The 25,254-nt window shown below is 48.4% G+C and overlaps 1 protein-coding gene across 1 annotated transcript in view; it reads right to left on the bottom strand.

The window, feature by feature from the left end:
• The window catches only part of KIF26B (kinesin family member 26B), a 380,111-nt gene that overhangs the window by 225,870 nt on the left and 128,987 nt on the right, over positions 1 to 25,254 (bottom strand). Inside the window, exon 3 of the mRNA XM_036235366.1 lies at positions 16,604 to 17,143. Within this exon, the coding sequence (XP_036091259.1) occupies positions 16,604 to 17,143 (540 nt within the window). The remainder of the gene's footprint in view (positions 1 to 16,603; positions 17,144 to 25,254) is intronic.

Genomic DNA, 25,254 nt, shown 5'->3' with positions numbered 1-25,254 from the left:
CTTCCCTGAGACAACCATCATGCACCACTTAAGTATCTCACGATTTCACACAAATTTCTACATTTAAATAAATTAATGATTTGTATTGCTTCATCAAGGGCATTCTTAAGTGGAAGTGTACTTTTAAAAAAATGTGTGGTGATGAAGAATGGTTTAGTTTGCTGCCATTGCCTTGATTTGTGCAAATATGGCTGCAATTTTACCCACTGCTGCCTTTGCACCATCAGAGCAAATATCAACACAGGTTTAAAAAAAAAAAAAAAAAGAAGAAGTCAAATAATAACTGAGTGTCACGTAAAAATAGTTTTGATCTCATGGACCAATGAAAGGGTTTGGGGGACTCAAATCGTCCAAGAAGCACACTTTGAGAATGGGTCATCTAAAACTAAATAAATCAAATCAGGCAACATAAGAATGGCATGACGCAGAAATAAATATTAATGAACCTCTGGAAAGCGGGAAGCGCTCATCACATTCCCAGTGGTGGACTGGTGTCTTTCATATAAGGTCTTGTCTGATGGCAGAACTCTCACTTACTTATGTGCATGTATAACTTTGATTTTAAAAACTAATAAAGACCAAAGAAAAATTTAATTTAAACATCGTTGCTTAAGCATTCTTCCAAAACATAATTTACTGCTTCAGACATTCGAGGGATTAGAATAACCTTCGAAGGATAAACATGATTATGTACAATGAGCTGGAAATATAATCTCATTTTTAATGTTGGTGTAACGTAAGCTATAGCTCGTTGTCAGCCAATTCTAGTAATAAAAGTAAACAAATTATAGCTTTTCTGCAGTTATGCCAGGAGAGTTGTACACTTGTGTGCACGTGCGAATGTGTGTGAAAACGAGCTTTTCTGAGAGTGGACGGTGTGAAGTATTTTGAATTCTTAAGCACTAGATGTAACGGAAACTGGACTTCCCTCCTCTGTCTGAGAGAGGACGGCATGTCTTGGAATAAACTTTCTCGCTGACTTTGAGCTGAACTTAAGGAGTGGCTCTACCAGCCCCAGACACTGCCTGTCTGCTCCAAGACTCCCTGTTCCAGAGTCACCGTACAGGAGACAGGCATATAGGTGACGTGAGCACACTTCAAACCCCACCGTGCCTTTTCTCAGGGCGGGTCCAAGGTTTCCGAACCAACCCACGGATTGTACATCTTCCCTCCCAAGACAGACGCAGACTCAAAGCAGCACTCCTGATAGAGAACCCAAATGCAAAGGGCAGATTTATAACCGTGGAGACGGGGACAGGAGAGGAGGACGACTCTGCCTTTCTCCCACGAGGCACAGTCCAGACGCCGTCTTTCCATGACGGTTTAGCCTCGCTTCTCTCTAGGGGAGATGAGAGACAGACGTGGAAGGACGGAGGGACCCACTCAGTCATGCTCCTGCTTATGGTAAAAATACACTGGACCAGATTGGTTAACAAAGCTATCGTCGTGGCAGTTTTCAGACACAGAGATAAATGCTAACAGCATCACATGTGTAAGACAAGAGAAAAAAAAAAGAGCAAATCTGGGCGAACCAGGACTGTGACATTTATGTGACTAGGCATTTAAAGGAGCCGTTTTTTCCATCAATAATTAAAAGCGCGTGACTCTAATAGTTATTTCAGTTTCATTTTTCGAGGGAAAGTATTTGCAAGCCGAGCTACTTTGAATACTTTCCTGCTCCTTTGAAAAATATCGATCCCGAAAGAAAGTTATTATGTAAATCTCAGCACGTGGCTTTCTTATCCTACAAAAAAAACCCGCCAACATGTTCATATCACGGGCCTTTCTCCCCTGTAAGGTTAATTCTCACCCAATACTAAACGTGAACTTTATTGCCAGAATGTTCAGTCATCACGGTTTCCATGTCACTACAGGAAACACCTCTGGCCTCCCTGAGATGAGCACAGAGAGTCACCAGGAAGAGACTCAGCAGGTTCAGGGACCAGTGTCTGAGGGGAAAGGCATGAAAGCAAATGACCCATTACCTCAAGCTTTCAAAATGGCCCATTCCGGCCTCAGAAACGTAGGTACGCATTAGACCAACGGTGGTAACTGCAGCCCAGGACTCTGAGCTTGTCCTGGGGGGGTGGCGGGGGATGGCCATCGTTTGTGTGAAGCGGATGAGGGAGGAAAGTGGGGCTCGGCGGAGTCTTTGGCGCCTCCCCTTCTGCCTGGCCTGCACGGGTCCACACGGGTGACCCGCCCCACGCCGGGGAGGCGTGTCGGGCAGCCCCGCCCGCTGCTGACACCCTGCATCCTGCATGTACCATGTGAGGGAGGCAGAAAGGGAGCTGGGCTGGCTCACGCAGCCTCTACTTCATCTAATACGGTCTTTACTGTTCATCTCTGGATGGCTGCTCATACAAACAGCTCATCTAATTCGCAGCGATGTAAATAACCAGTATGAAGATGCATCTTCCCTGATACCCGGACGGAGCCCACGTCTGGCCTCCACCCCATTTTCCCCCGCATGGCGTAGGTGTTTCCGCCCCGGCGCTGACCTCGTCTGACCCCCATCAGAGAGCTGTGCTCAGGGAGCACCCCGCAGAGACAGGCTGCCCTTCCTCATCTTCACGCCCCAGGACCCGACACCTGGCAGACGCCGGTGTCTCGAACACTGAACAAAGGAACCAGCTGACTTAAATATGTTCCTCGACTGAACTGTTTTCCTCCTCCCAGGATCAGAGAGTGACACAATTAGTAGTGATATCTGTCATAGGTTAAGCAGATGAAGTTATTCATCACTTAGCTTATCAATGACAGCTTTTAAAACGGAGGTTTTCACGGCGGAAACTGCTAACGCAGGTCTCAAAGCCAGGTTCATGGGCTCCCTATGACCCCTGCAGCATTTATGGACACCAAGGGCAGGGCGGGGGAGGGGGAGGGCGAGAGTCTTCTGCTTCTGGGCGTCAGAATTTAGTTGTCCCACAGAGCTGCAGCCCAGCTGGGCAGCAGGAGCCCCCAGAGACCACCGCCCTGTGGTCTGGGCTGTAGCTTCTGCCCAACATTAAGGACAAGGGAGCCACTCTGTGCCCCTGGATTCCCTCTCCCCACTACACACACGCACACGCACACACTTGTGCCAGCAAAGGAGAGACGATGAGAGCATCACCCCTCACTGACCTCCTACCGCAGGACCCGCTGACAACAGGCAAAGCCCTGTCTCGAGTGTCTCAAGCCCCCGGCTTCGCATCCCCAGGAACTAGTGTGGGGCCTGGCTCCGGAAACATTTGCCGAATGGACCAGCGAATGGGGGACTTTATCGGTGCGCGTATAACATAGCGATAGTGTAGTTTTTCATGTCTAGGTATTGACGAGCCTGAATGACCCCGAGGAGAAGGCACTGGGCTGGAGCCAGAAGACCTGGGTTCGGGGAGACCCAGCCGCACGGGCTTCTCCCGCATCTCCTCCTCGCCAGCCTCATCCGCACCAGCTCCTGGCTCTAACCCTCCCGACCTCCCCGCGTCTGTCCCTGGACTCCTTCCCTACCCCTCCCCTGAGCCTCCCCTTCGCGTCTACCCCGAACCAGTTCATGGATCGCCACCCGTGTGGAACCCAGCACGGGAACGGGGTGTCCTCCTCAACCCTCCTCTTCCTCGTCCCACAGCCCACCCGGCCTCCAGGCCTTCGGGCTCGAGTCTGCGCCACCCTGCCCTGCGCCCTGCCCGCGGGCTGCCCGCCTCCCAAGCCGGGGGTCCGCCGGCGCCCCTGCGCCCTGCCCTGCGCCCTCCCCGCCGCGCCGCCTCCCAAGCCGGGGGTCCGCTGGCGCCCCTGCGCCCTGCCCGCGGGCCGCCCGCCGCCCCGCCGAGTCACGTCCACGCACGGTTTCCCGTCGCCTGAGCACCAGGGGCCGGGCACCCAGCTCCAAGACGAAGCCCGCGCTCTGCCTGTTTGCAGCTCTCGCCTCGGTCCTCTGCCTCTCCAGGTCCCTGCACACGCTCTCGGGACAACCCTGCGCCTTTCGGCATCCGCTCTGCTTTCCGTCCTGTAACCCTCTGGCCGCGTCGCCTGCCTAGGGATACCAAGGGCGCCGTGCTGTAATTGCTCACTATATGTTTATAATATCTGTGTGTTCAGCGAATGACATTTACACAGTATTATGCTAGTAACATACACGCCTTACAAAAACATCTAATGAACAGTTACTGTAATTAATGCACTTGCACCAATTAACCCCAAACGCTGTACTGGTTCATTTTCCACTTAGCCCGCCATGTAGTTAGAAGTTAGCAGCTGCTTAGAAAGGGGTTGCAAGGTTTGCAATATTTAAATAAGTGACTTTATTTTTAATTACTCTTTTTTAGTTCTTACTGTCTTTTCTGCCAAACCTTTGGTATAAATCGCAAACAAACGCATGTCCTTTTACTTCCTTTACCCACCCGGTCTCAGAGATGCAAATAAACCATGATCGATTCAGACTCTAGCGGTAGAATGAGGGGGGGAAGTATGAATAATTTACAAGTGAAGTAATTAAGCTTTAGAGATCTCGAGAGGTGATAGTGTAATTTAAAATTTGAAAAGAGAGAGAGAAGGTGTGTGTGAGCGAAGCGGAAGAAGGAAGGCTGGGGAATAGGAACAACCATCCGGGTAGAACTCGCTTAATGTTTGAAGTCAGATAAAACCAGAACTTTCTCGTCACTGACTGTTAACATCAACCTTATTAGTGATAAACTTGTAGAGATGTGAGCTACCACTTCTCAATTCTAATGAAGAACTAAGAAATGCTAAATAAAAATTCGTTGACTAAGTCTTTCAGAGTCTCGATTGTGGAATGCCTCTGTGCAAGTGGTGTCCATGTACGTGAACATGGAGCTCAGTTTCCTCATCTTTAAAATGAGAATAATGGTCCGCTCACTTCGTCGGACCCTTATGAAGATTAACCGAATTAATACACGCAGGACCCCGAGCACAGTGCCTGCCGTATGCCGAGTACCGAGTGTAGGCTATAATGGTTATTCCTATTATCATGAAACTAAATTATTGATATTCACATGTGGCTCTCAGAGTTAAAAGACAGTGAACTTGGTAACTTTGGAGACAAAACCAGATAAGGATGAGCACACCGACAGGGGGAAACGTGAAATGTTAAAAATGCAAAGGCGTCTGCTCACAGCCTGACGAAGCCGAGAGCAGAAGGGGACCGGGGCTTTTCACTTTGCAGACGGAGAGACCGCCGGAGGCCATGATGTGAGAGGGAAACGTGGAAATGGAAGGAGTGTTAGTTCTTTGCTCTCTATCGTCTCCACAGTCTTCCCAGGTAGATGCCGTTCCCACGGCGGAAACACTGCCTGCAAGTCTCCATAGTCCGGGAAAGAGTCGGTGCATGACCTCTCGGGTGCCAAGTCGATTACAGCCCTTTTCTAGGCGAGGGCAGCTCCTTCCACTTCTCACTTCTTCCCTGCGGCCTGCCCCTCCTAATGGACTTAACGAAGTGGCCGCACCTTGTAAATGGCCAGTTTCGTAAGCTGTGACTGCGCACTGGTTACCTGGACAGAGCGTTGGGAGGGAGCGGGCCACCCAGCCTCAGCAGGGCGTTGGCATTCTATCAAAAACACTATTTAGCTGAGAAAGTACAATCTGTCCTTAGAGGGAAACAAAACTGTTGTCTTCAACAAAAACGCCAACCCACGGTCCCAGCCAAAATGGGCTCCGAATGACTCTCGAGGCTGCAGAGTGCGACTTGCAGGATGAGGTTCATCCTGAGGCGGCTCCTAAACACCGAGCTGTGTCACGCTCAGGTGTGAGGGACGCATCCGTCTTCCAGTCCACCGGCTCCACTGCCATTTTCCAGGGCCTGCGCTTTGTTCCAGACCTGTAGACCTCACCTGCAAGCGTGCGGCTCAGCTGCAGGCCGGGCAGAGGGCCACGGTCTCCCAGCGGCCATCTGTGTGGATTTCGTATTCCTCAGTATGAGGTCTCATTTAGCAACTCTGCGCGTGTGTGTGTGTGTGCGTGTGTGTGTGCGTGCGTGCGTGCGTGTGTGTTGTGTAATTTCATGTCATCCAGTGCTGAGAGCTCAAAAGAATATTTTAGAACGAATGAGCTTCATCTTCACAGCAATCTCAGGATACTATCTACTTAGGATAGAAGAGAATGTGGAGGTTTTGTGTGGCTACAATGTTACTCAGCTAATAAGAAGGCGAACCTGATTTTATACGCAGATCTGGGTGTTTGTTCTGCTATGCCAAAACCGAGTTCCATTTTCACTGAAGATCTGTTCAGGCGGCAAGGTCCTTTCTAAAGGGTATGTGTTAGGGCACTGAATTTAAACATCTGTTATTCCTTAAATTAAGACCACATTGGTGGTGAGCACACTAATAAAGTACACGGATGTCATATTATAATGTCGTACTGAAATTTACATAATGTTATTAACCAAAGTTACCCCAATCAATTTGATTTTTAAAAAGACCACATTTTTGGCAAGGAAATGGCCCCACTCCCTTTTATTAATCTTAAGAAGTTAGTATAATTTATGAAGAGGTTATAAACATCAGGCCTGTTATAAGCCAGCCTCTTAAGTGACCTAAAGTACGTCTCACTAGATGGCAGCATTGCTAACAAAGCCTTCCAAGTTTTTTGGCCCATCTTTGTCTCAAGCTTTGTCCCCACAGGCCTCCCCAACCTGGTGAGATGTGACACAGGGCAGTTATTTCTGCACTATTGTGTAGGCCAGGACAACATGAAACCTGACTCGTAAATCCTCGGGACCGGATCCCCCAAGGAGAGGGCTATGGGTGGCCTGCCCCAGGATCTGGCCCCCTTCCCTCCAGGAGGGTGGGGACGGGGGCAAGTCCCCAGGAAACTCCCAACTTCAGCAATGTCCTCGCTGGGCAGGTCTCTCGACATTTCTGGGCTTCTACTTGTCATCTCTAATTCGCAGGGGCAGCCTTCCTATCTTGCTTCCATTGGCGTCTCTGAGGCCCAGCGGCTTTATTGAAAGGGGAGCATGTCACACACAGGCTAACGAGTCGATCATCCCACTGGCGCTGCTCCTCCCAGCCTGACCCGCGGGGACCGCAGGAAGCCACCTGGCTAAGGCAACAGAAACTATCGACCGGCCCAGATGTGTTATGTAATCAGAAAACTCCTGGTCAAAGTCTTGGACAGACATGACTGCTGCTACGTTTGCTTTTCACGGCCTCTTTTTCTACCCCAGGGTCTCAGCCACTCCCAGGCCCTCCGACCGGCTTCAGAAAGGGTGTATGAACTCTTGGAGGCCACCTGTGTAGCCATAACACACTAAATGGTCTCCAGAGTCCTAAAAAACGGTGACTAATATGCTTCCTAAACACCTAAATTACTCCCCGGGAATGACTTAGGCATATGAAATATATGACTCATTAACTAATCCTCACAAATACCCCTGTAAGATAGAAGCATGCTAATTTGTCACGCTAAAGGCGGTTAACACAGTAAAATCTCAAATTGAAATTAATTAGGTATACGCCTGGGGTGGGGCAGGTAAGGAGGAGACTTTAATGTTCTAATTTATTGAAGAATGCAAATTATATAATAATTTTAAAAGAAGTATCTATGTTTTACAAAGATATATGTGAATAATAACAAAGAAACTATATTATATTTTGCCATAGGCATGTAAAATATAAAAATACGTATTTTACCATAAATAAGGAAACCAAGAAAGACCCCAGTATTCTGTTTCAAAGTGTTCGTGCAATAAGAACCATGATCTAGGCCTAAATTATTTGATATTTCACATAAACTCTAAAATAATGAGGTTTTATTCTTTTGAATTATTGTAAATACCACCTCTTTACTATGCTGTGGAATTTTAAATGATTCAAGTCTGTATTTTGCCTCCCCTCGTCCCTCATAATGGTCTTCGAATATGGAGAAAAATTGGTCCATGGACCTTTCAATATCTTATCGATTTATTTACTGGTGAAACGAGGTCGTTCTACTTAGAATGTGACCTTCTCGTGTGAGATGTGGTGCGCACGTGGAAAGGTGGTTTCCGGTTCCACGTAGAGGTGGCTGATGTTTTCTGAGTTGCCGGGTAACGTTTGTTTCATGCATTTGATATTCATATATGGCTTTTGTCTTGCTTTTCCATCTACCTCTAGTTCTTACATTGCAAAAGAGGGCCCTGATTCCATTCGGTCTTGAGTCGCATGAGTCTGAGGTGACTTAAAGAAGACGACACTCAAGTTTCGAGTCACTTCACTGAGGGCTTACCATGCACCGGACACAGTAGACGTTATCTCACAGCATCCCCACAACGGCTCTGCAGCTTTCCATTTTGCAGAGGAGAAAATACAGACGCATAGCAGTTAAGAAGTCTTCTAGATGTCGCACACGGAGCAGGAAGCTGGGCTTTTATTTCTGGTGCGTGAGCAGCAAATCTAGCGTGATCCGACGCTCAGTCCTTCATTGTTTGAGACTTGGATAAAATCGCCGATAAATATCAGCGTCAGACTTTCTTAAAAAATTCCGTTTATTGTGTCATTTAAAAATAAAAACAGTAGGCTGTGGTTGCTCCCTTAGCCAGATCACTGTGGACAGTGGGTATTCCTCGGTTCTTTTCTTCAACTCTATAAAGAAAGCAATATTTCGCCTGGGGATACCAAGACTGGGAAGGCTGACTCAAACGAGAGAGGATGTGGGAAGGTGTCCCAAGCAAAAGGTAAGTGTGGGAAAGAATCTACATCCAGAGAATCTTCTCTCTGCTCATGAGTTCGCCTCCTGCCCCCGGGGAAGTGATTCTCAGCTCTGCTTTCCACCCCGGCCTGGCCCGGGAGAGCTGGAGGGAGAGGTAAATCAGTCCCCCGTGTTTGTAAGATAAGAGCCATGATCCTACCACCTCTCACCACCCACCCCACCCACCCACACCCCCAGAAAAGGGAGAGGCAACTAAGAAATACGGTTGGAAGGGGCACAGCACCTTCCCCACTATTTCTAGGCTCCTTCTGGGGCACGGAAATAATTCTAAAGAAGAAAAACAAAGATACAGCCAATTCCACCAATTCAACCCAAACTATCAGCTTGGTAGAAAAGGAACAGAACCCCTTTTAGCACTGGTCAGATCGGGCCCTCCACTTAAATTGACCTACCCCAAGGTAGCGTCCCGAGAAATGCTATTTACATCTATTTCTACAGTTGTGAAAGCACAAATTGACCTTAAACCTTTACAGAGGAGGCTGTTATCCCACAAGAACACCCATGTGCTCAAGTTAATCATCGACCTTGTCTCTAAGAATTTTTCCATTTTTTCGCCCCTCGAAGTGTTCTCCGTCTGCGTAAGGTCGCCGGTGCATAGAGCGCTTTCCTCACTGTCTTTGTGTTACCTTTTACCTTCTCCCCTCCCCTTCATTTCTCTCCAACCAAAGAACATGAACAGGAAACCGCCGCTGCTGGCCACCTGTGAACATCCGTACCTGTTCTTTATTCAGAGGTGGTTCCTCAAGAAAGGAGCATGGTGCGCCTCACCTCCTCACCGGCATCTTCACCTTCCATCCACCTGTCTATCATCTATCATCTATCTCTTTATCTATCTAACTATCAATCATCTATCTATCCTCTGTAGTGGGTTGGATCTCATGACCTGTATGTAACCTTATTCGGAAATAGGGCCTTTGTAAATGGGATGAGTTAAAGATTGAGATGAGACCGTACCGGATTAGGACGGTCCTCAAATCCAGGGACCAGTGTCCTTATAGTAAGAGAGACGCAGAGTGACACATGGTGCATAAGGCCACGCGGAGACAGAGGCAGAGGTGGGAGTGGTACAGCCACAAGCCAAGAAACACCCTGGACCACCAAAAGCTGCAAGAGGCAAGGACGGATTCTTCCCTAGAATCTTCAGAGGGAGCACGGCCCTGACGATTAATAAATTCTTGTTGTTTGAGGCTGCCTAGTTTGTGGTTAATTTGTTATGGCAGTTCTAGAAAACTAATATATACTCTATCTATTCTGTATGTATGTATGTATGTATGTATGTATGTATGTATCTATCTATCTATCTATCGATCAATCGATCTATAGATCTATCTATCATCTTCCCTGCTCCCTCCCTATACTTATCACACCACTGCCAGATAAACTGTTCTTTAAAGCCGTGGTTTTTGGCCCTGGCAGTTCAAACTAAGGCCTGGGAGCCGCCTTCAGATATCCTGATCGAATTGGTCCAGGGCGTGGCTTAGGCACTGATATTTCTTTAAAGCTTCCAAGTGATTCTAGCGAGAATTCCTGGACTTTCTCCATTCCCCTGCTCCCAGATCTCCAGTGCTGTCTCCTGCCTACCAAATTTAAAAATGATGCCAACTCACACATTTGCTTCCACAAAGTGCTTTCAGATGCATTCGAGCCTCATGATGGTTCAGAGTTATTACTGGGGCAGTTCTGTGACAGCCTATTTTATGAGGTCAGAAGACCCTACAGAGAAGATGAGTTTCCTTCTGCAGATGATCCAGTCGAGTCTCTCCACCCCCTACAACCCCCAGCTTGAACTATTTTCTGCAGTTTCAACAGTGTGAGAGACTTACATAATGCTAATTACTAGCTGCCGCTGCAGGGTGGCTGTGGTGTGCTTGTTATTATGATGCTATAACAATAGGGAAATCTGAGACCATTGAAAACCAGCCGTGCAGTATGAGTAACCCCTCATTCTGCGGAGGCACCCGAATGAAATAATCTGACTCGATAATGTGCTGTCTGATCCACAGGGCAATGCAGCTTGTCCTGTGGGATGAAAAAAAATCCCAAGTTCTTGGCCATTCTGCAGGTTTCCACAGCGACTCCTAGGTCTGCAAGATTCTCCTGCCGAGCTTTCCAGCGACCAAATGCTCGCCAGGTGTGTCAGTTTCCTGCTGCTGCGGAAACAGGTAACCACAGAGAGAGCAGCGTAAAACAACGGGAATTTACTCTCTATTTATTTTCTATTCTCCAAAGTTCCAGAGGCCAGAAGTCTAGAACGGGCCCGCAGGGCTGGTCCTTTCTGGAGGCTCTGGGAGAGAATCCGATTCCCTGACTTTCCCAGCTGCTAGAGGCTGGCGGCCCCCAACTCCGTCTCCGCAGCCAGCGGTGTAGCTCCTCCTCTCCTCTCTCTACCTCCATCTGCGTCACCTCTCTGACTCTCGTCTTCCTGTTTCCCTCTAATAAAGATCCTGTGGACCCCCCGAATAATGCAGGATGATCTCCGCATCTCAAAACCCTCAGATCACAGCTGTCAAACCCCTTTTACTACGGAAGGCGACGTAGCCTCAGATTCCAAGGATGGGGACATGAGCATCCTTGGCGGGGGAGTGTGGAAGGGGGGCTTATTCAGCCTACCACAGCAAGGAAATAACCAGACTAAAACACTTCCGAAACTTCCTGATGAACTCTGGATGTTCCCTTCAGGCCACGGCCCTGCCCACATTCATAAGACATGACGACCCCGTCGGAATTTCACCCTGAGCACCACTTCCTCGAGAAATGCTCTGTCCGTGACTGAATATACAAACCGGTTCCTTTTTTTCGTGTTCATGGTTTATCGGAAAGCAAAAAGATAAATAATACTCCCTTGACTGTCTATAAACAGGAGAAAACAATAAGCCATGATGCTAAAAAAAAAAAAATCTTTCCGGTGCCATCATTTGTCAAATTGTGACATCTTATGCTCTTACTCTGCCGGGCAGGAGAGCAGCATGTGGGCAGCAAAGTGACACCAGGACTGGCCCAGAAAGGACACTTTGCATAGTTCAGGGCACAGACGGCTGAGCAGAGGATGTGAACGGGAATTCTCCAAACACCTGCCCCTGCTCCTTCTTGAAACGTGGTCCCGGGAGGAAGGAGCGCAGGTGCACTTCATCCCCGGGGCAGCGGCTACACCAGAACTCGTGCTTCTGGGTTCCGTGAATCCGTTATAAACAAAGCTTCTGAATGCTACAGAACGATCCATCTTCCCAGACTGTTGCCTTCCTCTTACGAGGCACTAGGAAGTCCTCCAAAATAAAAGGGCCGGCACCACATCCTCCCAAGGCCCTGACCTTTGAGGAGCAAGGTTTGGGTGCCGCAGAGGTCCTCCAGCTTAGCAAACCCTGAGTCGCTTCGAGGTTGATGCTGCTACTTTGTCCCCCATAGCTGAAGAACTAAACTCCCATCCCTAGAAACGCCTGTGCATTCTAGGCACAATTAACTTCTAAAGAGATAATCGAGATACCCCAACCCTGACATCAGCCAGAGTCCGGTCTAGCATTCACAGTCTCTGACATGGATTTCAACAGACGCTTTCGAAGAAAACAGGATAATTTTTACCAAAAACGTTTTCCTATAACTTGAGGAATGCACCTTGAATATTTTATCACGCTGAGGGTCCTTATGGATTTATTACTTATGTATGAATCTAACGTCTTCCTGAGTTTTCTTGACAAGTCTCAAAATCCTATGAAATAAAGTTTTTCTCCCCTTTCAAATGTCCCTGTATTGAGCGCACCATCAAAATGCCACCTGGAGTCTACTCATTACGTTCAAAGATTTATTAAGTATCATTAAGATACTTTAGGTTACAGATTAGCTTGGAGCCAATTACCTGGTGGTTTCTACCCCAAATCTTAGGGTCTGGACAGGTCTTTCGGCCTGGAATTTTTTCCTAAATCTAGGGCAGGTCATGAGAAACGCATTTAGTGTTTCTCTGCAATAGAAACTTTCTCTGATATGTAGCCACTTTCACACACATTAGCTGCTGAGGGACATGGGAATGAAGTGGACCCGTGTCCTCAATGAGTCTGTAATCCAGCAGAAGAGATCAAACTAAGATTCAGGAAACTGAACGAAAGAAATTTCATATCACTCGGCCTTGGGTTCTCGTCTGGCAAAGGAGGGGGTCAAGATAGAGAATCGTTATCCCTGCCTTATAGTTTATAAAGTAGTCTCATTTTTTTTTTCCTTAGCTGTTCTCCACAATAATCTTACAAGGTAGGGATTTCATAGGTCAGGATTTAGACTAAGATGTTAAGCTACTAAACTGAGGTTCAACGATTGGCAGAGCCATGACCTTGAACGAGGCAGGATTGTCGCAAATCTCCCATCGTGATGCAAAAGACACTTAGCATCCTACGGAACCGGATTCTGTGATGCTGGATTAGAAGCATAACATTCTATGTATGATTCAGAGTGTTTTGTGTACAGTTTTTCCTGCAGTTCATTTACTATAATGAATGTAAATCAGCAGCTGCCAGTCAACAAAGGTAATTCATCTATGGTCGACGCAAAGAACTGTGGTCCAGACACATCTTTCCAAAGTTGGAACTCGTGTGGTCACATGAAGGGTCTAGAGCATTTTCTGCCTCCACATATAGGTAGAGATTGTGTCAAATGTCCACAAGCTAAGAGAAGCAAGTCTTCCTCTGAAAGACAGTCGTAGAAGACTGTTACACAGCGCTGTGGGGAACGGGGGCGTGAGGGGCCTCAGGGGCCTTTCTAGCCCTCGTGCGAAGGCGTCACCTGCTCACTGTGGGGAAGCCTGTCCTCGTCTTTGTCATCTTCCCTGCACCTAAATAGCGGTGTCTTCTCTCCCTCCCTTCTGATGGCTCTGGGCTATAAGCGCGAAGTAGAACCCGCGGTAGCGGAAAGTCTAGATGCATCTCAGTCCAGGGACCAGCTCTGGCCCTAAGCCAGAGGCTCCTCTGCTCTGTGGGCTTCTGGGTGAGCAGGAGAAGCGAGGTCCGCTTCCGGAGCAGCCGGCCATCTCCGCTGGCCGGGGAACTGCAGTGTCCTTGACGCGGGGAGATGTCCGTGACAGGAGACGTTCAGTCTGGCCAGACCCCGAGCCCCCACCCCAGGGCGCCAGGATGGCATTGCCCGGACACAGGGACACTGATTCTCAGCCGGGCACCAAATCTCTTAATCCCAGGGGGCTTTCCTCTGATCCCTTTAACTACTACTCAGGGGAAATGCATGAATTAGTGTGTTCTGGAGCTGGAAAGAAGCAATCGAATATACACCCAGGACAAGCTCTACTTGGTGGCTTGTGTGGACCATTTTTGTATGTGGCTTTTGGCCAGAGTAACCCACTCTTGCCTGATCACGAGCTCTTCTGTGTATCCTCAAAGCAGTCTAGGCATCTCTCTACCTTTGCGATCACCTCCCTGGCTTACAATGGGACAGTCACCTGCCTCCTCCCCTGAGGGCAGCAGGATAAGAAACCTGGGTGTCCAGCCCAGGCAGGAGCCCCATTCACCACTTAGCATAGTGTCTGGCACTCGGTTAGAGCTTAATAAACATTCATTATGATACAAGAAATCCTTTTTAACTGAGACGAGAGAAGAAGAGGAAGAGCAGAAAGAATTATTGCACGAGTAAAAGAAAGGCACCAATAACCCCCACCTTGCTCTGCAGGAGCATCTTCAGCTTCCTTCCCCTCATGCAAACTTTCCCAACACTTGGACCATTTTATAGGAGAGAACCAGTTCCAAGTTCTCCTGTCCTTGCTCATCAGTGCTGTGCATCCGCTGAGTCCTCTAACCAGCACCTGGTGCATCTTACAAGGGCTTTGTGGCCCTGGACGGTGAAACGTGAGTTGTCTGTGTAACAGGAGCATGTGGCTAACACAACCAGAGACGTGTGGGAAGTATGACCCAGGTAAGAAGGATGTGTGCCGGAGTGTTCTACTGAGAGCAGCAAAAACCCAACTCTGTCAACTGATGCGTGGTCATAGAAATTAGGCCATATCCGTATAATGGATAGTATTTATATAATGGAATATTATGCCACCATTAAAGGTCATATTTTAGAAAAATATATAATGGCATGGGAAAATGCACCCAGTATATTAAGCAAAAAGCGGATCGCAGAATTGAACATAATCATGATTTTATAAATTGTGTGTGTAAAAAGTACCTGGAGGAAATGTACCCAAAGGTTACAGAGTCTATTTCTGGGTGATGTTGATTTTTTTAAGTCTTATTTAAACTTTTTCATATCTCCTTTATTTTACAACAAACATGGATTAATTCTTGTGATTTTGAAAACAGTAACTTTTAAAATTGCAAGCAAAAAAAAAAAAGCATGTTATTCAACGATGGAGAGACACGGTTCTGTCCCCGCCCTGGGCAGCTGGTTATGCGGCAGCATCGGACTGCGAGGCCCCACCCGGTGCCGCCGGATCCTAACGCATTTGTATCCACAACCCGAAAACTGCCCTGAAAACTGCCCAAATGGAAAGCTGTGGCGGCCAAACCCCTACAGGTCAAAATGCAAGGCCTCTTCCTCGGGGGAGGGGGAGGCACGTCTGGAAAGGAGCCACGTCGGGAAAAGGCATGGCCAGGAGGCTGCTTCTTGGGGGTCAGTGGGGACGCCGGGGGGCAGGTTCTGTCACTCCCTGTGTGGCCACAGGTCATTCGATTTCAAATTCAGAAGGAAGATCTAACATCTGCCCCGTCTCCCTCGCAGGCCTATCGCGGGGTTAAGTTAAATGATGTGTGCGCTTTGTTTTGTAAGCTACAAAGCACTCAGTGAATGCAATGTTTGGCAGTCCGAGAACGCCCGCTCCTTAAGATAATGATCCGTGCTCCCCATTTTCTTGCACGATATCAAGAGAAACCATCTATATTCCTTCTCGCAATCTAGAAAAGTTACCAGGAATTTTATCAGCCACATTTCACTCATTTTATGTTACCCTGTGTCTTTGCCCCATAGAACAAAAACTATGTGCTACGTGTTCACTTGACTTGCTTCTTTTTTCTCTTGGGCATGTGGACAGATTGGCCTTCTCAGCCTCGCCTGAGGGAAGGTTGGGCCAGGAGACTGGATTCTTGCCAGTGGAATGTAGATAGAGTTATGTACACTCCCCCCAGAGTCCCTTGTGAGAACCTCTGTATTCTCTCTCTTCCCTCATTTTCTGGTGGGTTGTGCAAGATCTGGCGGAAAGCTCTGAGGCTCCTGGGAAATGGTGACATGCTAGACAGAGTTAGCCTGGGTTCCTATGTCATAGTGGAAGGCCACCCAGCAAACCCTGGATACGGCAGAGGTACGAGTAAGAAATATCCTGAGGTCCTTCGTTACACTAGTTATCTTCCCTGACCGATACACTCCATGAGCCTGGCCACCTCGCCACGCCACAGTGGTGGGCAACGCTTTCAGCTGCTTCCCACGTGACCGATGCAGGGGACATGGAGCACATGGATGGTAAACCCAACCCTCACCCAACAGAAAACTCAAGCGAGGACAATTAAGAGAACTTTTTTAGACCCCTTGGCCGATCTAAGACCTGCTCTCTTATTTCTCTAGGGAAACTTGGGAGTACTAATTTATATCACTGAAAACAGAAAACAAGGAAAGGGAAAACGCATTTGCTAAACTAATTACAATAGCATGTAAGGTTGAGTTGCAAATAGAAAAGGATTACGGTCCGTCAAGGAGGAACAGGTCAGGAGGGGTGTCTATACCTCTTTTAGGCAGTGTAGACGACGGAAGCGAAGCGGTATCGGGGATCCCTGGTGTCTCGCACCTTATGGTTATTTAGCAATGTCCAGGGGAGCCACGTGGAAACCCGAGGCTCTGAGCTGGGGACTCCCCAGAAGGAGAGGACAAAGGCAGAGTCACCCACTTCTCTGCTTTGACTCTAGTTAACCCTGCTCTTCCGTGCTCAGAGACTACTTACCTGGTAGGGGTACAGGGTGACCCCGTTGGTTCTCGACAGGGACCAGGTGCCGTCCAGGTACTGGTGAGCCTGGACGGCCACCGAGTTGAGGATGTTCCCGTTGCTGGGGCTGGTGGCCATCTGGAGGCTGACCTTGGCCTGGTGGGTTGGGGATCCACCCTTCTTCTCAGCCCCATTGCTGACCCCGAGGCTGTTGGGTTTGCTGCTGTGCTTGTTGGTGACGAAGGCCGTGTAGTTGGAGGAGGCGTAGGGGGCGGGCACGAAGGCCCAATCCCTGGGCTGCTGGAGGCCACCCATGTGCCGGGACCCCGCCAGGGCGGGGATGCTGGAGAGGGGCGGGGGCGAGCCGGGCGAGCCGTCGTAGTAGTGCTCAGTGCCGGCCGCCTGCTCCAAGGTCAGCACCATCTGGATAGCTTCCTGCTTCAGCTGGTTCAGGTGCGTGGCGCAAATGTCACAGCGGTTGTCTCTGTCATTCCATGCCTTCCGGATGGTGTTGGGGACCTGGAGCTTGTCGTGAATCACGGCCGAGAAAGCAGGATCCTGGAGAACACACAAACGGACAAAAAGGAGAGCCTATAACGCAGGCCTGGTAAGTGCAATTCAGAGTTAGTTTATAAGTTAAGCCCAAGGTGCATTCACAGAGTTTGATTGACATCCATCAGAAATGAGTCCCGGACTGGCAGAGAGCCTCCAACTGACAAACATATCTGACAAATGTAAGATTTTTATAGCAGAGAGTTTAAGGAATTAAAAACTATATATATATATATATTTCTAAGCATCCTCTTTACCAGGTCAGTCAAATAAACACATTCCAAATTCTTCTATTTGTGTCCACTGACGAATTATAGCCATACCTGGATCCGACCAAGGTGTTCCTCAGGTAGACACAAACGTTTGTCCAGGCAGGACTGGGGTGAGTGCAGTCACTTTGGACAGATGCACGGTGGCCCCGGCCCCCCGCGAACCACAGAAAGTTGGTAACAAATGGAGGTGCTATTCATGACCCAGAACAGAGATTCCATTCTAAGAAAATCTCGGCCTCGTTAGCCCTGTGCGCTAAGTGCCATTGGGAGAAAACCAAACTAAACAGATTTTAGACCAGAGATGCGGCCAGCTCCAGCTGCCCAGCAAAGGCCTGCAGATTCTCTCTGCTGACCGTGGGCCCGTGACAAGCCAGCCACGCCCGCACCCGCGTATCTGGTATCCTGATGGATCAGAAGGAAAACATCTCCCTGACAAAACAGTCCAAGTTCTTTTCCCTATAAACTTCATCTAAAACTACCATTAAAAACTCTTTAGCTCAGATGCCCATATCTAAAAGAAATCAGAAAATGAATTTCATGAGGGTCATTTATTTCAGGTACGTTGCTTTCATTTTTCCAGGAACACAGAATTGCATAGAAAAATAAGCACTAGGTATGTTAACTGGGGATCAGAATTCGGGGGTTCTAGTTCCATTTCTGCTATGAATGAGCTGTGTGACCTTGGACAACTTACTTAGCCTCACAGAACCTCCCATCCGTCGCAACAAGGCTATGGCCTATCTTTGTCACCAGATCCTTCCAGCTCCATGATGCTGTTTGTGGGGACACTCAGACAGAAGGGGACAGTGTCTGTAAGTATGAAAAAGCCACTGTGTCATTTCTGGAGCCTGATCAAACTTCTAAGATTCAACAATTGCTGCAGATCATCGATGAGGCTGATCATGAAGCTTATTTTGCTCGTGGCCATTAGAAGTAAACCTGCCTTTCTGAAATCTGCTGTCAGCTTTTATGGGGTGCGGGCCCCACCAGGGCTGAACGGGGCTGGATGAGCAGTGGGTGAGGGAGGTGTGTGGGGCGCCGGGGCGGCGGGAAGAACAGCGGTGGGAGGGTCGCCCTTAATTACAACCCACCTTGATTATGGTCTCCGGCGTTTTGTTTTCCTTGTTTAACTACCCTGAACAGCTCCTCGGCATGCGCTGATTAATTGATTAATAAATCAAGAGGCCTCTCTACGCAGCAGCCGCAAAGAGTGACTCAGGAGGTAGAAACTCAAGACGGTCGTGTAAAATGATGGGAAACAAAAGGAGGCCAAGGTCGATCGACTCTGGCTGACAAAGTGATGCAGACCATATGAGACCCGCCTCACAGTTCCTCCTCAACGACTCTGCTTTGTCCAGAGCCTCTAACCACAGCTCGCAGAGCACGTGGGACCCACAAGGAACAATTAGGGACCACTCTGGAGCAGATGATCTCACCCCGGTTTCAGACAGAGAAGCTAAGCTCCACCAGTCCACCATTTTTCATTTCACGAAGAGCCAAAAAGCCGTACTCATCAATGGACTCATACTTTTTGCACAAACGTGTAAGGTTTTCACCACATTCATCTGGGAAACGGTCGTTTATTCAAAAGGAATTTGTTTGGGCCCCCATATGGGCCAAGATATAGTTTCTTGCTTTTTCACATAACGTTACATAATGAGAATATTCCCTTATCGATCAATGCCATTTGAAAATATGATTTTCAATGACTGCCTGGCATTTCACCCTTTCATTGTTTCTTAATTCATTTATTTCCACATTCTACTACAGATTGGAGATGGCGGGAGAAATCAGACTGGCATTCTAAAGCAGTCCGCAACCCACAGCTCACGCTTGCAAGGCGTCAAACTATTTGGTTTCAAGAAGCCTCTAATGAATCGCTTATTTCGACTATTTTTTGTTAACACGACCGCCTGGACGCAGTGTCGGGTAAGGAGACAGATGTGTGACCAGTCCCCTCCACACATCACGGTTTATTTTAGAGCCTTGTAGGATCTGGGTTTGGCTGTGACGCCCACTTACAGAAATGGCCGACGCCTGGTTCCGAGGACTCCTCTTTTCTTCTTGTCTTTTTCTACTCTCCCTCGAAGCTTACTGCTATTTGCTGCCCACCTAACATTGAACAAATAACACGTGTTGGTCTCCAACGTGCCAGGCCCTGCACCAGGCTGAGGCTCTGAGGGTGCGTGAGAACTATTTCGGTCCTCTGGGCATTCACGGTCCAGGGGACCTTCTTCATTCCTGGACTGCCAAGTGTCATGTCCCTTTGTTGCTACTTCTAGTCCAGAACCAATCGACACACACTCAGACACAGGAAGCTCAGTGTTCCCTTCCCAGTTCCTGGGTCGCCAGCAAAACCATCCACGAAAACGATGCTGCCACCGAGCTCACCACCAGTGTCACCGACATGGCCACAGACAGCCAGGAAGTAGCAAAGATCTCACCACCGCCTCGTCCAGAGTGAAACGGAGACTGGTCCTTTAATGAGTAGGCAACTGCTGACTGATGTCAGAGAGGCGTTTCCCTGATTTAGGCACCCTCGATCCGAAACCTCATATGAGCTGTTATTATCCAAAGGCCTCAGTAAGTCAAGAAAGAGCTACATCTTAGGGAAACCAAAACCCCTTTCAAGTGCTTGTCCACACATTGTAAATATTTTAGGGCAACTCGAAACTTCAAAGGGGACTGGTCCACAGACACAGCTTTTCTGCAAGGGCCAGAGTAATGAGAACACTGCTTCAGGGCAGAGTAGTAACAAACAAGGGGAGAGAGGAGGAGACTTGAGAACCGTGGATGCCTCACACACACTATGTTCCCCTGACATGGGAACCGCCAGGACGGTGGTGGCCCCAGCGCGTGGATGAGGGGAGCTCCCCTGGCTCAGCTGGCACCACGGGACACCCGGACCCACCGCAGGAAGGGCTTAAGGCGCTACCCAGCTCACGAGCTTCCACGACATCTGCACTGTCTGGTCCTGATCCATCCTGCGGCTTCGGGAAAGACTTAAACAGGAACGGCAGGAACCCACGCACGAGTCAGACTTCTAGTTTTAAAGTCCCAGTTTTCATTTCAGCACGTATGAAAATGGGCCAGTGGGGTACCCGGGCAACGTTTCCATCCTACACGTTTGAGATTAAAGGTTCTGTGCTCGAAACACTCTCGTCTTTCAAAAATAATACAAATTTGGTTTTACCCCACCTCCGCCACGAAGAGGAATTCAAGAAAACACTTTACTGAGGAAGAAAGATTAGGAATAAATGAGGTTAATGTTCCGACACGTGAATCCGCCTGTTTCGTGACTACTGCAAAAAGACGAAGAAAACACCATAAAACGGTTTCCCAGCGTCTTCAGAGCTCTTCTGCTTCTTTTCGGGACACTTCAGAAAAACGCATGTCCTGCCAAGTCTCCCAAGGGTCTCCCAAGAGTCTAATGACTCTCTTAGGTTAACTCACATGTCTTCTGGCCGACTGATCTAAGAGACTCTGATGAAATCTCTCTTCTCACAGGCAAGGGTGCCCAAGCCCACAGCTTCAAGAGCCATCTGTGTCCCGTGTCTGGAAATACTCCATCTCCATCCTCGCCTGAACTCTCTCCCCAACTCTGAGCCTTATACCCAAAGGCCCCCTTGGAAAACATCACCTGGTGGATCCTCTTCTAACTGACAATTCAAAATTAATTTTATTCGCCCCTAAACCTATCCTTATTCCAACAGTACCTTCCACGTCTACCCCTTTTCCCTTCCATCCGGTCACCAGACGTGGCAGATGGTACTTTCTAGAAGCTCTTGAACTGCCCCTGCTCGTCACGCTCACTGTCATGATAACCCCTCCAGCAGCTCTCACATCAGTGCCGTCTCCCTGACTCTAGCCTTGACCTTGCCACCACCTCTGCCAAAACAAAATTTTTACTAAAATGCAAATCTGATTATCCTGCTTTTCCATTTCCTCCATTCTAGGAGCTATCTTATTGTCTGTAGTTTTTATGTGGAGAATGATTTCTGTTAGACCCAGCTCCTTAAGGAGAAAAGTCTTCCTTTCCATGTCTAAGCCCATGTCTCGCATAGTGCCTACTACATAGCAAGGGCTCAACAAATACATGAAAACTAAATGAATGAATCAAAACAATTCAACCGCGGCTAAAGCAGTCAAGTAACAAAGCTGATCGAGGTCCATCGTGCTTTTATTTTGTCTGAATGAGCTGGTCACCTATTATGCAACCATTAGGAAACAAACTCTTTCAAGTCTAGAGTTAATTTGGTTTTCCAACTACATTTGTTCTGACAAGACTAATGTGGGTCCATCATTATCTGGTGATTCTCCTTTTACCCGACTTTTCCTTAAACTATTAAAATAGATTATCTAGCCTCTTGCCTCAGCATACAGAAAGAATAAAAGCATACTCTTCCTCTGTTTCCTAAGTTCCCAAGAGAGTAATATTTATACGAAAGATTTGGGGGTGCTTGTTTGTTTGTTTGTTTTTACCATCAGGCCAGCTCATCAGCAAGAAAACAAGAGAAACCTACCTAAAGGAAAAACCTAGACAGGTACTACACACTTAGTCGAGCCAGGTTAGACCCCAGCAAGCAGGGAGCAGGTTGATTTTCCAAGAGCTGGAGCCAGGTTTCAATGTGCGAGGCGAGGCCGATGATGAGGGCAGAAAGTCTATGGAACTCAAGTAAGAAAACAAAACCCACTGCCCAGGGAAACCAAGCCATTTACCAAGGTTCCTCATTGCTTTCTGTCCCGTTTTACCTTCTGAGGGATACATTGCTCAGCAATAAATGGGAATGCCACTTTTGAAGACAGGGCGATTTTTCACTTGATTTTAGCCAAAAGAGTAATTCGAGTGCATCCCCCCAAAGCCTCCGGGTCTGGGAGGAAGGCAGCAGCATTCAGCATGTGTCGTACAAATCCCCGTTGATGTTTGCTTCTGGTTTATTATTCTAGAGGCCTCTAGTGACAAGCTCAACAAGGTTTAATCTGTTCTTCAAAGGCAGGTTCTTCCCACTTCTACCCACCCTTCCCAGGGCGGACGACACTCTGAGAATGCAACATTTTGTTCCCCACAGGGGCGGCTTCTCGGAAGATCAGTGGAATTTACCTTCGCAGGCCTATAATGCCTCCTCCTCCTCCTCCTCCTCCACCCGCCCCTCCCCACCTCCTGCCCCATCCCTCATCACTGTCCTTTCTTTCTGAAGAACCTCAATGTTCTTCACAGCAGTTCTATCCCCAAAGCCAGGGTCCAATATTCATGATTCTCTTTTTTGAATGGAAACAGTGAAAAAGTGAAAGCTTGCGAAACAACAAATAGCAAACCTCGGGTGAATCCGAACCAAGAATACTAATACTCCCCTTCACAGTTAGCCATTCGAATGTCTCTCAAAGAAGTGGTATTTTGTTCACCCTGGTAATGGCAGAAGAAAAAGCAAGACTATTGGGCCAAATCTTAATTAACCACTGGCAGAGAGGAGAATTCAAACATTTGAAATCTAAGGATGAACCCAATGCCAACTAATGAACATGACTTCTTCCTCAGGAAGATTTGGTTCCCAGATGCTCGTCGACCCCCTGACCTGTACATCCCATTTCCACATGTGCTCAACAGGAGGTGGAAGGTCAAGGGAACGCAGAGGATCATGGGAACCCAGTCGTTCTCACGTGAGACTCTGCTCACCCAGTCGCCATGCTCAGTCTACCGAGACAGGTTGACTGATGGCTAAAATCAGTGTCCTCTACTCTGATTGTTTACGAGTTCCCAGGCACACAAACACGGCATACGGCCACCTCGGAGAAAAGCCAGGGAATCCCTCACACTGTCTGACAACGTCATGATGTCCCTCCGCATTCCGTGGGGAAGAGCAACCACTCTCACGGCTTTCGCCATCGTCACTAACACTCCTCATCCTGAAGAATGTCCCTGAGCAGTTCTCTCTGTTTGGCAAAGAGGACACAGGCCTGGCTCATTCTCCAGGGTCAGGTGGTTGTGACGGGGAGAGTGAAGGGCGTGACAGAGGGTGCAGGGCGTGTTATAATCGGGGTTCGCTCCAGGTGAGGCCACGACAACCAAAATAACAACCAGTGCAGCGACAGCAACCTGGTCGGGCTCTGAAATCACAAGCGGCCAACAGACCTACTTCATTCACACGAGATTCCAGTAGAATCTCCCTTCCGGCCTAACCGGCCGCATCTGGGCCCAGGACGTGCCAGCATCACCGCTAGTCTGCTTCGTGAGCCCACAGCACGCCACTCAGCAACGACGATCGCCCATGGGCAGCGACGACCCCAGCGCGCGAAAAAGAGTGAGTGGATGGGAAGGCGTCCTGGGTAACGAGGTCGGAGACCAAAAAAGCGCCCGAGGAAGAGATGTTCAACGTCACACCAAAGTCGTTCTCCATAAGAAACCAGATTAACCTGGAACGCAGTGACCACCCGGCCTGCGCAGCCCTGCTCTGGATTACGGCAGAGCGACGGGGTGCTATTAAGACGGCCTGCGTGGCCGCAGTCTGAGTGACCGCATTCGGGGAGCGCCGGAGGCGGGCGGGATGCCATCGGCAAGGCCGCTCGCCGCCACGCACGACGATGTGGCGAATGACAAGACTCGTCTGCTTCAAAAGAGAAGGGAGATTTTAAAATCAGCACTTAATATGATGAAGAACAGGTCGTGAATTACTCAAAAGGAAAGAGGAGGTATTTCTTATCACGACCACAGAAAAAAAAATTTTTACGTCTGTATCTCCTCTTTTCCAACTAGATAACACGGACAGTGACTATTAATTCTTTTGAACGCTTTTGGTTAAGAATATGGCAGGTTCGAGTCTTGGCGCTATCATTTAGTAGCTGTGTGACCAGGAGACACATTTTAAAAACCTATCTGAGTGTTAGTCTCCTTAAGAGTAAAAATGGGAATTGAAAACGTCCCCTATAGCAACAGTCCCCAACCTTTTTGGCACCAGGGACCGGCGCTCCCATGAGAATCTAACGGCTGATGCTCTGAGGCGGAGCTGAGGCGGTGATGCTGGCGCTGGGAGCAGCTGCAGATACAGATGAAGCTCTGCTCGCTGGCCCGCCGCGCACCTCCTGCTGCGGGGCCCGGTTCCTAACAGGCCACGGACCGGTACCTGTCCACGGCCTCGTATATATAATTTAGCAGTGCAGCTGATGGGATGCGAGCAGTGATGTTCTCAGGGCTACTTTTATCCAGGAGGATTTAGCAGACACTTTTCGGATTACGGGTGATTTAGGACCGATCCTTGGTTAACCGCCTCTTACGTTGGATGAGTCAAGGTCTTCTTTAAAGAAACCGAAATAAGAAAGGGTCCCTGAAATTCCTGAGTTTAGTCTGGATGGCTCCTAGCCTTCTTCTCTATGTTGAGATGAACTAATCTGAGTCATTCATTTCCATGAAACTCAGAATATGATGCTTCTCAACTAAAAAGTATCCCCGTTTCTCCCACAGGGGTGGGTAATGCTTCCTCGACACAAAGGGCCTTTGCCGGATGTTCAGTTAGAATCACAGAGCCAGCGACTAGACGGCGTCTCCTAGGAGCTGCCCACCTCCGCCCAAGAGATGGAGAGGGAGATGGAGAAAGATTTCACACGACCATAACTATCTTCGAACCTGAAAACCTTGCCCTCCGGGCATTCCTGGGGAAAGAGGGTCCTTGCACACATAGATTAAGAGCTCAGGATGAGAGCGTGGACTCGTGATACCTCCTCAAAATGTTTCTCTTACCTTTAAAGTACATGTTCAACATGACACACCAAACAGTGCTGGACCTCAAAACTATGAAGCAGTAATCAAGATCCTACTATGACACACTGAAATTTTACATGTAAATGATTGAA

This window comes from Rousettus aegyptiacus, unplaced genomic scaffold (genome assembly GCF_014176215.1).
Source record: "Rousettus aegyptiacus isolate mRouAeg1 unplaced genomic scaffold, mRouAeg1.p scaffold_m13_p_18, whole genome shotgun sequence".
In the NCBI taxonomy this organism is placed as follows: domain Eukaryota; kingdom Metazoa; phylum Chordata; class Mammalia; order Chiroptera; family Pteropodidae; genus Rousettus; species Rousettus aegyptiacus.
The sequence above is the reverse complement of the archived record's forward strand: the minus strand, read 5'-3'. Positions and strand labels throughout refer to the sequence as shown.